The 16,154-nt window shown below is 37.0% G+C and overlaps 1 protein-coding gene across 2 annotated transcripts in view; it reads left to right on the top strand.

Moving 5' to 3' along the window:
* The window catches only part of LOC117329417 (ATP-dependent (S)-NAD(P)H-hydrate dehydratase-like), a 160,125-nt gene extending 144,845 nt beyond the window's left edge, over nt 1-15,280 (top strand). For both annotated transcript variants that reach the window (XM_033887362.1, XM_033887363.1), the window contains exon 10: nt 13,873-15,280. In XM_033887362.1, the coding sequence (XP_033743253.1) occupies nt 13,873-14,035 (163 nt within the window). In that variant the 3' untranslated portion in view covers nt 14,036-15,280. The remainder of the gene's footprint in view (nt 1-13,872) is intronic.
* The last annotated feature ends 874 nt before the right edge of the window (nt 15,281-16,154 follow it).

The raw sequence follows: 16,154 nt of genomic DNA, 5'->3' as shown, positions 1-16,154 counted from the left end.
TCATCCATCTCACCTTTAACGAGGATCGAAGCACCTGTCTGTTACCTGCCGGAGAGCCACACCTCCTAGGTGTATACCACAGTACTGATCTCTATCGGCCACATTCCTACACTATATCCCAGATGAATCCACCCCCATTCATCCAGAAACTCCATCACATTCCTGTATATATATAGGTAAGCCTGTATCTACAGTCATCCCTAATCCTTGTCAGGTTTTAATTAGCTATACATTCACTATATTCGTAACCTTCACTCAACAAGGAAATGCAAAACATCTTTTTATCAGTGGTCCTTAAACATTTATCTTGCTTCTGGTCAATTTCTTGTAAATTTTTAAAATTTAATTTGGGACGACTAGTCAACTATAGTCAATACCAGGAAAGACTTAACCCACTATAAAATCTACTGTAAGATGTGCTACTTGTACCTAGGAATGGTGCTAACACAGGTTATGGTTCCTGAGAGGTGGGTAGGTTTGAATGTATAATGCATGATGTTCCAGCTGATTTCAGTGTGTATGCTCTGACTAGGAACAGTGATAAAGATGGCAGGAATTTTGATTATGTCATGGCCTGTCAACTAGGTGTGAGTAAGGTTAGGCAAGGTTGTGTGTGCGTAAAACACCTTATCTTCCTATCAGTAAGGTATTGATCTCCGACGACTGTTGTACCTAGTATTTTCTAGGCTTATTGATATTTATCTCTCTACCCAACCTCCCCCGTCTCATTTCTAATTGTGTACCACATGAAATATAGAAATATCTTGTTGCTGGAAGTCTCTGACAGCTATCATCAAATTAAAACCCATCCTTCAAAGTGACAATAGGACTGACAGATTAGATGTCTAGGGAATACAAAGATGGCTACTTATAGCAGTGCATATGTAAGAACTTGAAAGTTATTATTAACTATTGACAATGAAATCAGATGTAAATACTTATCATTAAACACCATAGCCACGAATAGTACAGAATAAAAAAGAAGGAAACATGGGGAGAGATATAGGTGTATATTTTCAGGTAACAATGAATGAGTAAAATCTCCAGAAGTTTAATTACAACTGATGGACTATAGATGTACCTGCCACAGTTCAAAGATACTTGAGGATTAACTTGAATATATTTTTTATGTTATGGAGTTATAACATAACAAAACAAAAATATATACCGTATATATAAGTTAATCCTTATAATTTAATCTATACCCTGGAAAAATTCACTTTACTGAAGCACTCTTTTCTCTTACAAATCCTTATGCTACTCCATCCACCAATCAAAAGCGATGTTATAAACAGCGACGCCATTTTTTACGTTATGGACAGATAACAGAAATTTCTTAGCCAATGAAAATGCTTGTTACAAACAAGATGAAATTATACAGCATTATCTGTATTTGTGTTCAAAATTAAATCATTGATGAATTTATCACTTACTCAGCCTTGTGTATGTTGAAGTGTGAGACAGTGATAGAACATGGTCTGTATAATCAAGGTTACAACAGGCCAGAGGTATAGGCAAGGCAGGTACAAATAACAAATGTGCAAAGTTGTAACCTTTTTGAGTTAAAGCACTTAGAAGCACTAATAAGCAGCAAGAAGCAAGCGAAACGTCATGGCAGATTATTTTCTGTAAACAAAGCAGGAAAAATAACCAATAAAAACAAGTGTAACCTCATGACAGATTATTTTATGTAAACAAGGCAGGCACAAATAACCAATAAAAACAAGTATAACCTCTTGACAGATTATTTTATGTAAACAAGGCAGGCACAAATAACCAATAAAAACAAGTATAACCTCTTGACAGATTATTTTATGTAAACAAAGCAGGCACAAATAACCAATAAAAACAAGTATAACCTCTTGACAGATTATTTTATGTAAATAAGGCAGGCACAAATAACCAATAAAAACAAGTTTAACCTCTTGACAGATTATTTTATGTAAACAAGGCAGGCACAAATAACCAATAAAAACAAGTATAACCTCTTGATAGGTTGTTTTATGTAAACAAGGCAGGCACAAATAACCAATAAAACATGTGTATTGATAAAGTTCGTATAAAGGGCCGGTACTGTCCAATTAATCTATGTAATTAAAGACTTTGTAGCCATTAAATCCATGACAGTGCTGGATAAAGGTGTGGATTGTGTTATACTAGTTTCTATAAACATGCAAACAAGATATAAATCTGTTTGCTTATAGGACCAAAAATATCTGCAGAACCTTGAAATCGATAGATTAGCATTGATGGTGTAATGATTTTGAGGGCATCTATAGGTTGTTCAGACGATGCTATTCCCCAGGTGTCTGCGAAACTATCATTCTAATTATCACAAAAAAAAAAAAAACTACAAAGACATACAGACTGTGGCCAGGGTACCCCTGGCAACATTTACAGCTTATTCGGAGACATTTGAATAAATGCCAACAACACTAGAATTGATTAATTAATGTATTTTCTCTTCTGGGTATCTATCTGGTGGGTAACATGTGGTGATTGTCTGGGTATAACTATTGTCTCATCACCATAACAACCTTACCATGAAGGTTAGGTCATGTGGTGGTGAAATTGGTTTGAGGATTAACAGGAGGGTGTGCCTCAAGTACTGGTAATGAAATTTGTTATCAAAAACATATATCTGACACTACTGTCAACATTATATGAGGTGATGAATTTCTGAATTTAAAAAAAAATGCAATCAACTTGAAATCATTCATTTATAGATTAAGATATTCCAACTATCAAACTGTGCCTGAAAAAAGTATGATGATTGAAAAGAAGGGTGCAGTATTCTGAAACTCACGGTTAAAAATTTGGTGTTTCTGTTTGATTTCCCAGACCTACGTTGATGGAGGAGTGTGTCCATGCAGTCAATGTCCTTTTTAGGTATTTTCAGGATCTGTTTTAAAAGGTGGTATCATTTATTCCTATACACAGTCTGTAGAAATAATGGACAAGTATCCATTACAAAGTGGTCGGATAATCTTTATTGGAGAGGCTGTCTGGTACTCCAACGGGACAAAGTCCCACACAGCTGTGCATTTGTTTACATATAACAAACTCTGGTGATAGCAAAACGGTCAGTTGTGAAAATAATAGTTTTATAATCGATGAGGAAGATGTCTCGGCACGTTTTGACTTTTTAATAAAACAATATTGTTAGAGGTATTGCTAAATGCATCACTGGCCTGCCCAGGTGACAAAGCCATTCAAACAAATTCCAGCTTCACAACCGTTCCATCAAAGTCTCACAAAAGCTTGAAATGGCAGACATTGAGGAAATAAACAGCTTGACAGAAACACTAATGATGTCATTACCAGATATTTTACTGGTTAGACTTTGAAGTCCAGTTGTTAGGTCCAGTGTAACTGACCATAGGTCACAAGATTTATTTGGCCAGAATGACTGACACTCTTCGATACCCACTAAGATAATAATGGGAGAAAGTGAAAGTATTTTTTTCATTAATTTCTGATCCAGTCTCTACAGCTATTGAGTGACACCACATCTACTGCTAAATGGATTCCAGATTGTATATATATATATATATATATGTACTTTACATTCAAATAGAATTCTAAATTATTGTGTAGATAAATTTGTATCAGTTTGATGTCACGTAACATATCGGTTTGTACATTTCCGGAGAGCATGTTGCTTGTTTTATCGAGTAATTACGTAGAGGAAACAGGTGTCTTGAGTTACCTGTTGTCAATATTAACGTAGACCAATTGACATCCTTTGTGTTCTTTGTACCAGGAAATCACCAATTCATGTATACAAATGTTCCCTTTGCTCCTAGTCGTTTTTTTTTTACATGTTTTGAAATAGACGCCGCCTACTTAATTGTTTGCGGAATACTAACGTGGAGACCTCGCTATGATATCAATATCACTGTGTATGACTTTACAATAGGGCTGACATAAAACCAGCGAGTTGCCATGATCCCTCATCAGGTTTTTGTCATCATAAAATCAATTTCTACCTTGTCGTTGACATATGGAGTGTATTGTTTTTATCCTACCACACCTATGATGTAGATGGCGCCTCTGTAAGTCTACGTAATCTGGTGTGGCTGGACATCAGTAAAACATGATCTGACCACTGTACATGGCCGGAGGCGCTCCGTCACTCGTTATGATCCATCATTACGGCCGTCAGGTCAATCTACTTACCTGTATACCTCACCTGTGATTTACCTGGACACATTTTTTATTACATTTTTGTTTCATGATAAAGCAGTTTTTAGACATACAGAAGTTATAATAGATTGATCCCTACACCAGATACAACGTTTATACTCTATATATATATATATATGTACCTATATATGATCTGAAAGAAAGATTTTGTTTTTCTTTCTGTTTCAAAATAAATTAAATTTAAAATGTCAACAATGAATATATACCAGTACATTAAAACCTCTGAAATCAGAACCCTGAGTATTCCGACATCCTTTCTTATCTGACATCAAGGCATACAATACCAGTTTTATCAACATTGTTATATAAACATTGTGTATATGTTGGATCACACAGTAGGTCAGATTAAGCAGGTTAAATTACCATTAACAAAAGCAAAATCGTAAATTGCTAGTGAATATAGATTTCTATTTTCTGACATTTAAATCAGAAATCTTTATTAGAAGTATGGCCATACAAATGCTATATAATTGGGTGACGACTGTGATGGTATGAACGCCATACTTACGATGCTATTTCACACGATCATAGCCTGATTTTAATACAGACAAATGAGAGATATTACAGAAATGATTAGGTTTAATCCTCACAAACTGACCAACCTAATTGAGCAGTGGACACGAGACATAATGGCTATTGTTGTCCGCCTCGGTTTATGACTTACGACCAGGCTTTCTTGGTCCCCAGAAAGGTTTGTGCACCCATAAGCAGGTTTATGGTGATTTTATGATCCGAATTATTGCAGTATTCCTGCTAGTATTCCTGCTACCTTGATTATGAATGCATGCTAATGATACTAAGGTACATCAGACAGGAGTTTATTGTCCAGTCCGGGTCAACACGAGGTTAAGATGGTCCCAGAAATCTTATAGTCATTACAGGCATATTTTCCCTGATGCCTATAGGGAATGGCTGTAAGGTTCAGAGATTATGATACGAAATCAATGAGATGTGATATTTTACCAACACTTAAGGCAGTATGTAGCTACAAGGAGATTTATACTAGTGGGTTTATCCAAGGGGGGGCCAATTTAACACATAATTTCTGATTCAAAGTCAGCTTGAGCTTATTACATGACAATAAAATTTCATTAACAGTAATTTCACTGAACAGTAATACATATTGGTGGACTTATTGCTAAGGATGCGCTTATTGAAAGATAAGCCCCTGTCTACAAATAATTCAGCCGCTTCATAAGATAGTAAGCTAAAAGGGGTTTACAAACGAGCCCTCCCCAAACTGTAATACAAACAATTTAATGACTAAGGACGGGGGCTTATTTGAGGAAAAATACAGTACTAAACTTACACTAGGGGAGGGGGCTCATTTGAGGAAAAATACGGTACTAAACTTACACTAGGGGAGGGGTCTTATTTGAGGATAAATATAGTACTTAACTTACACTAGGGGAGGGGGCTCATTTGAGGAAAAATACAGTACTTAACTTTTACACTAGGGGAAGGTCTTATTTGAGGATAAATATAGTACTTAACTTTTACACTAGGGCAGGGACTTATTTGAGGATAAACACGGTGCAAAGGTACCAACTTGTGCTAGAGACAGATTGGTCATTAAGACAGTGGAGGTCTGTCAAGCTAATTTCCCATGTTCATTGTCTACAGAAATGGGGCACACCTTCATCTATACAAGGTGGTGTGGCAACGTCTGGAAATATGCTCATGCAGCATGTTTAGACATGGATGGAAATAGTTGTTTGATGGTTGCCAGATCCTGTTGAGAAATTGAAAAAAATTCTGGTAGTTTCTGGTTAAACTGTTGATGAGGCTGATGAAAAATGACCGAGAGATGATGTATTTTGTTTCCATTAGTGATCCTGACAGTCTAGTTCCTGTTTCTATCAGAATTGACCTCAACATGTCTCTATTTTCTCAGTTAGAATTGAAAAATATCTTCCCAAAGTTCTCATATTTCATGGAAATTCTGTCACTTGCTACAATAAAAGCATCTTGCACTGTGGCAGTATGTGTCTGTCAGTCACACTGAAAACCTGTGGGGTGTTCCAGTTGTCAGTCCCTGGCCCAAGACAAGCTAGAGGCCGACCAGGAGGTCTGCACAGGTCTCCATACTGGACAAAGTATTGCCCTGACGATGTCTATAGAAACACAAACACCAGAGAAAACAAAACAGTATTAGTGAAAATACAATACTCTATAAACAGGAATCGGTGGCCACAGCGTTGTCACAGGTAATCGTACCTGGGTAGAAATTGACGTCCACAGGTAACCAGACCCATCGCCATCATTTATCATCCTTAGCTTTAATACAAAGCACCACCAATAATCTGTCCACATCTTGTTTCATGTAGCTGCCTCCTCAGCCACGGTCATAAATCAACATTCCTATTGTTACAAATCGTGTTGTCTTCTCCAAAACGATAAGAGTATATTCTGGTGAAAATAGAATCGTTCTTTATTATCTAGCCACTGTATCGGCTGCCTGTTCATACAGGTGATTTGTCCCGATTTGTTCTCTATTCATCTCCATGGTTGGGTTTTTATGTGTGGAGAGAGAGATATTGTCGTAATCATTGATCATGATCTTGCCTACTTTTTGTTTTTAGGCCGATGTGCGGCGCCCCTAGGTAGTGTATGCTGTTTTATTGGCAGGAGTTGTGACAAGGTGATTAACTATAGGGGTTTCTCGGAGGACCTCCACACACTCTCAGTGATGAAAGCCCGTCACATACCAACCAGATACTATCTTACCTGATCTCTTAGATATACCTATATACTCGGCTAATTCCTCAATGAGCTCCAGGTGACGAAACAATCTCATCTTTTCACCTTTCTGTATTTTCATCCCGCGACACTTTCAGATGTTATCTACCTCTATAGCTCTGTACAAGTCATTGTAAACTCTCAGTGTCTCTCTGATTTGGTGAAAGATCTGTAAAGAACCATGCTATTGATCAGGTACACTTAATCTGGGACTGGAAAGAAGGAAAACAATTTTTTTCCGTAAATATTCATACTTAATTACTGAAAATATCACACCGAAAAAGGACTTGACATCTGTAGAAACAATATTTGGGAGACCTTGAGAGGAATCTGTAAAACACACAGTCCTGTCTCTCAAACTTATCTGGCTTCGTCTGAGGTCTTGTACCACCGTCTTATCTTTTCAGCTATACCATATAAATTCACCTAAAAATCATAAAAAAAAATCCTCCAATTCCAATTGTTTATCTTGTATCGTGACATTTCTTTTTTTCTTTTAATCTTCTAATGTCAAGGTCTGTGTAATTAGCTGGTTTCACTTCAAGATTTATCTTGGTCCTTCATGAACTTGGTTTTTACCAATTCAAGTTATGTAACAGGAATGTGGTTCATCAAGTTGTCATCGGAACCTGATTTGTCAAATTGAAACTGAAACAAAGTTCGTCAAGTAATGTCATGGGAACATGGTTCTCCAAATTGTAACTGGAAGGAGGTTCGTCAGATTGTAATGGGAAGGAGGTTTGTCAAATTGTAATGGGAAGGAGGTTCGTCAAATTGCAACAGGAACAAGGTTTTCAAGTTGTCATGGAAAAAAGGTTCTTCAAGTTGCAATTGGAATGTTCATTCATAAACAACAATATTTGATTTGGGATAAATTTGTAACAATGTTTTATTTTGGAAATCCTTTTCTTTGGTGTTAAATCATGAATTCATTAAAATCAACATACTAAAATTATATCAGCATTTGATATTTCTCTACATAAACTGTCAATCCAATCCACAGCCATAGAAATGAATTAAGGTACATTGGATTATAGTGGAGTATTTTCTCTTTACTATATTAGTATAAAACTGACCTCAAATTGACCTGGGGGACCTGGGGAACTGAAGTGACATTTATAATATAATTAATGTCGAGGGAAACCTGTCAGCTGTTATCAAGTTTGTATCACACAAATAAAATTAAAAATGAGCTGGTCTTTTTGGTTTGGTTAATGATTGCGAGGTAATTCTGACCGGATAGTGATATGATTATTGTGTCGAAGCTTTTATGACATTATTGTGTATTACTATTCACACCTCCCAATTAGGACCCCCAATTAGAATCTAATTAACACAGACCAGCACTGTCCACCTACCGGAGGGTTCTTGGAGGTCGGTCCGGGTGCCACAATCTCCTCTGAGCTGGTCGGTAACTGAGTCCAGTAATTACATTGTTCCTGCTGAATGCTTTATTAGAAAACCCCCAAATCCACACAAGATGGCTGAGAATTTGAGGGGAAAATAATTGGTTCCTCTAGTTAAGCATCCATTGGAAAAAATAAATTGACAATGTTAGGAATTATGGGGGTAAAGAGACCTAATTCGATGGGGAAGCTCCAGGCCAATACACAATGCCAGGGCTTGTTAGTCAGTATGGACTGGACATACACTGACCACAGGGACTGGTCACAGAATAAGGAAGAGCCATAATTTAAGAATGTCATTGGTCAGTCTTGATGGAAGCTGATTCGTCAGATGATCACTATCGACAATGGCTATCAAATAGTCAGATGGTAGGAATATTTGATAGTCATCCAAATAGGCATTTTACTGTACAATGATGTACATGTGGAATACCTTTCTATCTGATGATGCATTGATATTGATATTCCAGAGGTTTGGATGCGATGCAGTTTTAATGAAGTAACGAAATATCATTAAGTGTCTTGCTTGAACAGACAGCAATAAAAGACTTTTTTTCCTAATTTACTCAAGGTTATTTACACAGCCTTTTATCACTAAATCATAAAATCGGAAAACCTGAAAGACTTCTTTTTTTTTTCGCGTGCATTCTACGAATTACTTGTGGTTTTGCCCTATTAAGTTAAGGACCATTTACTATTACACAAAGATAAAACAATGAAAAGAAATTCCATTTTTCGCTCCATGTTGGTTCATTGCATATTAACAGTTTTAAAACAAACAATTACAGAACATTAATGGTGTGTTCTCTGGGGCTAAAACAGCTACTGTATCGATGACTACCCCACAGTCTCGTAGGGCCCATGGCCGTGGTGATTGTCAAGAGGTTCAAGAAGGGAGGTTTAATTGCAAGGTACTATATAATGATATATTTAATTGTATTCCATACTTTAAAAATAATTACCAAACAATAGTCTGAATGAAGATCATAGTAGTTTACACAAACTCTGTATCAGGTGTAGATGTTGTATATATGGATAGCAGATTTAATATAGAAATTGTCATTCTGTTCGATAGTGGACCCACAAGGGATTCAGCGATCCAATGATTTAAAAGGTTATCGGCAATAAGGGATTCTCAATACATCGATGAACGTCTTGCTCATTTTTTTGTCGAAATGCTTTATTTGATATACTAAGGGGAAAACGGAGGCTACAGGTCAGACCGCCAACAATTATGTCATGTGAAAGTTATAATTAGAATCATTTTGTGAGTTGGAAAAATCCATAAATAATATATATATCCCAAGTTTGTTGAATTCTTGAAATTTATCCACGAAGAATGCAGCCAGCTATCATCTCTCATTTTCTGATAGGGGAGAAAATGAAACACACATAATTGTCATTCAAGACATCTAGTTTATAGCTGTTCCCGGAGTATGTTTTCTGTTTTAATTATTGACATAACACTTTCAGATACATTAAACAATCACAATGCCATTTCTTGGTGATTGGGCTCAGTTTTGTTTATGTTGCTACCAAGTTTTGTCGTAAAGATGCACAAATGTGTGTGTGTGTGACACCCCCCCCCCCACCATTTATAGGAAATCTTACCCTATTTGACCTAGTAAGTACACTGTGCGCTCACAAAAACACAAAGTGGTGTACTTAATTAAAGCATATACAGAGAACTATTTCCATGTGAAACCTGGGATGAAAAAGTCCCTTTTTTTGTAACGTCGGGGAACGTTTGGTTCTATAGTGACATTGTAAGGGTTGTTTTTCGATAAAGACACCTTTAGGAAGGCTAAAACAATTCACAATCTTTGGTTCTACTGACATTGTAAGGGTTCGTTTTTCATAAAGACACCTTTAGGAAGGCTAAAACAACTCAAAATCTTTGGTTAAAAGACTGAAGATCAGTGAGGAACGTTTTTTATGTTCCAATTATAGCAATTCTATAAAAAAGATGGGTTGTGCTTATTAGGTCAAATACAGTATGTCCACTGTCCAGAGGCAGTACCATCGCCACTGCTCTTTAAACTGCAGCTTAGTGTAAAATTCCAGATATCACAGCATGCCATTTATCATCAAACATGCTAATGACATTTCGACCAATAGAAAAGTGGACATTGTCATACTGACCAGTGGTCAGAAACAGTCACCTTATTAAAGCCTGTCATTTTCCAAGGGAGTAATTTCATTAATCACTGACCATTTGTTACCCCATAAATGATAATGAAAATGGCCGATACCTTTTCCGGTAAGTGCTAGCTCTGATTTCCTCGTCATTCCACCCCTGGAGGGAACCTTATAGAAATCATATAAATCACATTTGTGCTATATTTTCCCCTTAATTCTGACCTTTTGTGACCTGAGTTTCACTTGCCTTCTTACAGACCAATCAGATATCGTATTGTTAAATGCATGTCACGTTTGACTCTCATTTCATCCCCATTTTTATAATGACTTAAAAGTTTTGCTAAATAGCCTGAATACTTTTGTGGAAGTCTGTTAATGTGTAGCTGTTACGGCTGTTGTGACAAGCAGTGACTATCCAATACCATAGTGTCTCTAATGTTACACTCAGGTCGGACTCACTATCCAATACCATAGTGTCTCTAATGTTACACTCAGGTTGGACTCACTATCCAATACCGTAGTGTCTCTAATGTTACACTCAGGTCGGACTCACTATCCAATACCATAGTGTCTCTAACGTTACACCCAGGTCTGACTCACTATCCAATACCGTAGTGTCTCTAACGTTACACCCAGGTCGGACTCACTATCCAATACCGTAGTGTCTCTAACGTTACACTCAGGTCGGACTCACTATCCAATACCATAGTGTTTCTAATGTTACACCCAGGTGGGACTCACTATCCAATACCATAGTGTTTCTAATGTTACACTCAGGTCGGACTCACTATCCAATACCGTAGTGTCTCTAATGTTACACTCAGGTGGGACTCACTATCCAATACCGTAGTGTTTCTAATGTTACACTCAGGTGGGACTCACTATCCAATACCATAGTGTTTCTAATGTTACACTCAGGTCGGACTCACTATCCAATACCGTAGTGTCTCTAATGTTACACTCAGGTGGGACTCACTATCCAATACCGTAGTGTTTCTAATGTTACACTCAGGTGGGACTCACTATCCAATACCATAGTGTTTCTAATGTTACACTCAGGTCGGACTCACTATCCAATACCATAGTGTTTCTAATGTTACACTCAGGTGGGACTCACTATCCAATACCATAGTGTTTCTAACGTTACACTCAGGTCGGACTCACTATCCAATACCATAGTGTTTCTAACGTTACACTCAGGTGGGACTCACTATCCAATACCATAGTGTTTCTAATGTTACACTCAGGTGGGACTCACTATCCAATACCATAGTGTTTCTAACGTTACACTCAGGTCGGACTCACTATCCAATACCATAGTGTCTCTAATGTTACACCCAGGTGGGACTCACTATCCAATACCATAGTGTTTCTAATGTTACACCCAGGTGGGACTCACTATCCAATACCATAGTGTTTCTAATGTTACACTCAGGTCGGACTCACTATCCAATACCATAGTGTTTCTAATGTTACACTCAGGTGGGACTCACTATCCAATACCATAGTGTTTCTAATGTTACACTCAGGTGGGACTCACTATCCAATACCATAGTGTTTCTAACGTTACACTCAGGTGGGACTCACTATCCAATACCGTAGTGTTTCTAATGTTACACTCAGGTCGGACTCACTATCCAATACCGTAGTGTTTCTAATGTTACACTCAGGTCGGACTCACTATCCAATACCATAGTGTTTCTAATGTTACACTGAGGTGGGACTCACTATCCAATACCATAGTGTTTCTAATGTTACACTCAGGTCGGACTCACTATCCAATACCGTAGTGTTTCTAATGTTACACCCAGGTGGACTCACTATCCAATACCATAGTGTTTCTAATGTTACACTGAGGTCGGACTCACTATCCAATACCATAGTGTTTCTAATGTTACACTCAGGTCGGACTCACTATCCAATACCATAGTGTTTCTAATGTTACACTCAGGTGGGACTCACTATCCAATACCATAGTGTTTCTAATGTTACACTCAGGTGGGACTCACTATCCAATACCGTAGTGTTTCTAATGTTACACTCAAGTGGGACTCACGATCCAATACCATAGTGTTTCTAATGTTACACTCAGGTGGGACTCACGATCCAATACCATAGTGTTTCTAACGTTACACTCAGGTGGGACTCGCTATCCAATACCATAGTGTTTCTAACGTTACACTCAGGTCGGACTCACTATCCAATACCGTAGTGTTTCTAATGTTACACTCAGGTCGGACTCACTATCCAATACCATAGTGTTTCTAATGTTACACTCAGGTCGGACTCACTTAGTGATAATACCCTAATCAAACTTACTGTAGTTCTCCTAAGCTAGCCACCAGCCTCTAAGTTTTTTGTTAAAGGTTTCTCTGCTAAATTCTTATACTAGATTATCTCATCTTGGTTTGAAACTTAGGGTCTCTAGAATCAGACATGTCCTAGAGACCAAAATCATACAGCTCAGTTTTATTGATGTTTTTGATAATCTGGAGACAGGGGGCCAGTCTATAATTATCCTAATAATAACCAAGTTTCACTTACCGTAGTTTTCCTATAAACAATCAGGCCTCCTTAACTATTGTTCTCCTTATAACAGCCAGGCCTTACTCATGATGATACATGTCCCTTAGGCCTATTGTTTGGGAGTGTAATGTTTAAGATACATGTCCCATGGGCCTGTTGTTTGGGAGTGTAATTTTAGTGATACATGCCCTTTGGGCCTGTTGCTTGGGAGAGTTATGTTGATCATACTTTTACTTTGGGCCTGTTGTTTGGGATTGTATGTGGAGTAATCAATATTATAGTTGTGATATAGACAATGCCAATTTGGTATCTTCGTTACGACTGGAAACTCATCACCATTTGTTGTAAGCAGGCTAATCTATTTATGGTGTTCCCTCCACCATTACATGTATTTTGAACGTAAAAGTACACTTAATTTCTTACCTCCTAACCAAAAAAATTAAAACATATCCATTGTACTTTTTTTGGTAACAACAAAAAACCCACTACATTACTGCCTTCCTTGTAACACAATTAGAAGGTTACTTCTGTTGGTGATGCATTTAGAAAGACTAATTCTGCATCAATTGTAAGTCTGTTAAAGCAAATTGGCAGTATATCGGATGTGATTAGGTTAGAGGGAGTTGGGATTCAGTGATGGATTTGTCCATGTAGGTCCTGTTAAATAATCTTCTTTTTTAAAGGTCGGCAAAACCAAAGAGAAACTTAGAGAAGGAGAAAGAGGTACAGAGACGTGATAACCAAATATTTAACAATGTCTCTCAACAAAGGCACCCAGACTCTCCAGTATTTGACTCTGGAATATACATGAATGTATCCCATGTACTAATTATGTGTCCTTTTTTTGTATTTTCAGTGAGCTGTTTTTGGCGTTTGGCCCCACTATAACAGCTGCCTACGCCGCCTGTCTCCTGACCAGACAAAGCAACAAGCAAGCCTTCGCCCAATTTGGCCGGTTCATGACCGCATCAGACATGATTGGTCAACTGCCTACAGCCTTTGAGCAGTTGTACCTCTAGTTCGGCTTCCGGTACATATGACTCTTATTTCTCACTAATTATATACACACACAAAAAAACCTAGATCATTCGGTAATATTCATCAATATATTGCATTATATGGGATACCATTTCTGTGAGCTGCTGATATTCCGAGTAGCTGTTTACAGTAGCATAGAATTTCTACATTTTAACAATGTTCTTATTGAATATTCTAAAATCAGTCATTTCCTGTCAAATGTTCTAGAGGTTGCTTCTGTGAAATTCCTTAATTATTTATAGATGATAAGTATTTTAACTATTTTAGTCAATAGGGTATTAAAGGAAATTCAATCCTTAGATAGAATACAATGTTTTCTATGTTAAGAGATTTTGTTATTCTATGACCAGAAAAATGATGTTAGATTACTCGACATTTGAAGCAGATGTCTTAAGAAGTGCAAATATCATAAGAAGTTAAAAAATAAGAATTAAATATTGGTCCTTTTGTTTATTGTAAACTACATACAGCCTTTGATTCTAAATTCCACCCTGCCACTTTGTAGCGTCGATCAGTAAAAACCAAATCCTATCTGAGATCTTGTATATCAGAGGTTGAACAGTGTAGGTCGTACTGTGGGTAGGTACACCGCTGACACTTACCCAACACGTACCTATCAGATGTATCATACACTTACCATTGATGGCCACCAATTAACAAACCTGTTAAATATTTAATAACTGACTCGCTGAATTTTTTTGAAAATTTGATCCTGTGTCAAATAATTTTGATCACCTTACTGTATAATGTTATCAATGCTTAAATTGGTTGACAAATGGTTTAAACACCTCCGTACAACAATCCCGTGCCAAGGTGGAACACCGTTCACAGGCGAGACTCATTGTAGCTTCGTGAGTATGGGATCTGATAGGGACCTCACGCTACCACAATAATGAAATTATTTGTAAAAGTTAGAATGACACCAGCCTTTGTTTGGTAGAACTGGTATTGTCTACATCACTGACGCTTCATTTACCGTATTTCCTTCCATAATTGCCCACTAAGTGGAAAATTACATTGTACAAAATCAGTTTTTAGCAGAAAAAGAAAAATTCAGCAAAGCATTAGCATGTTCATCTAATGTAATGAATGATCAATAAGGGTATAGAAAATTTCAAAATGTATGTTTCAACAAATAAATTGTTTTGTAACTGAGATGCTGAAATATAGAAAATCCTAGTGTGTATTAAATATATGATCAATAAAAACACATCTATGATAACAACTATGTTTGTTTTTGCTATTTTTGGATTGAGTCTGGTATTCCACCATTTAAATCCAGTTCCTGCCCTTTCTTCTGTAAACACAGCCTGTTGTCCAATGAGATGAAATCTAATTGAGGAGAGCCTTGTACTTAAGTCGTTAAATGCTACTGAAAGTTAAAAAACATTGAAAAGTTAGACAGTTCGAAAGGTTTCCCTCAGACAATTTCATTTCCAGTTAATTGCACCTTAAAAGGACGCCTAGAAAAATCACAATTGGTCATGAAAATGTAAATTTACTGTGAAACATTATGTAAGACACATGTCAATATCACTGGCCAATTTATCCTTTTCACACGAGTCCATATCATCATAAGATATCTTGTGATAGCTGTGTAGTCTATATTTAGTAAATGGCTTGTCTTTTGTACTGTGTATATTGATATATTAGGTAGTTCGGGTAATTTCACTTTTTTTTTAAAAAGCGTTTGTTTCTGTAAACACTAGAAAGTTGATATTTGCTCCACTAGATTCTATCTGAAGGTCTACAGATGTACAGTAACGTAATACTGAGGGCCGTAATATACGAGGACTGCGCATTTGGAAACAAAATCATCATGTAGCTAAAAGCATGCCTTCTATATATGGAGTCCGTAAAACTTGTTTTTTCACATAAATCACCCTGTGATGATATTTATAACCAATAAAGTGTGTCTGCTACGGAATGTGTGAATATGTCAAAGGTCAAAGTCACATATTGTCTTTGTCTCAAATTCGGTCCATCTCAACTCTTTATTGATCTTGCTTAATCAGTTGGTCAATAAATACACGGAAATTAAAAGTTTTATTTAAAACATCCTTGTTCAAAGTTTCTTTTAGATTCCAAAAGGTCATAATA

The sequence above is a fragment of the Pecten maximus genome, chromosome 6 (assembly GCF_902652985.1).
Source record: "Pecten maximus chromosome 6, xPecMax1.1, whole genome shotgun sequence".
NCBI lineage: Eukaryota > Metazoa > Mollusca > Bivalvia > Pectinida > Pectinidae > Pecten > Pecten maximus.
The sequence above is the reverse complement of the archived record's forward strand: the minus strand, read 5'-3'. Positions and strand labels throughout refer to the sequence as shown.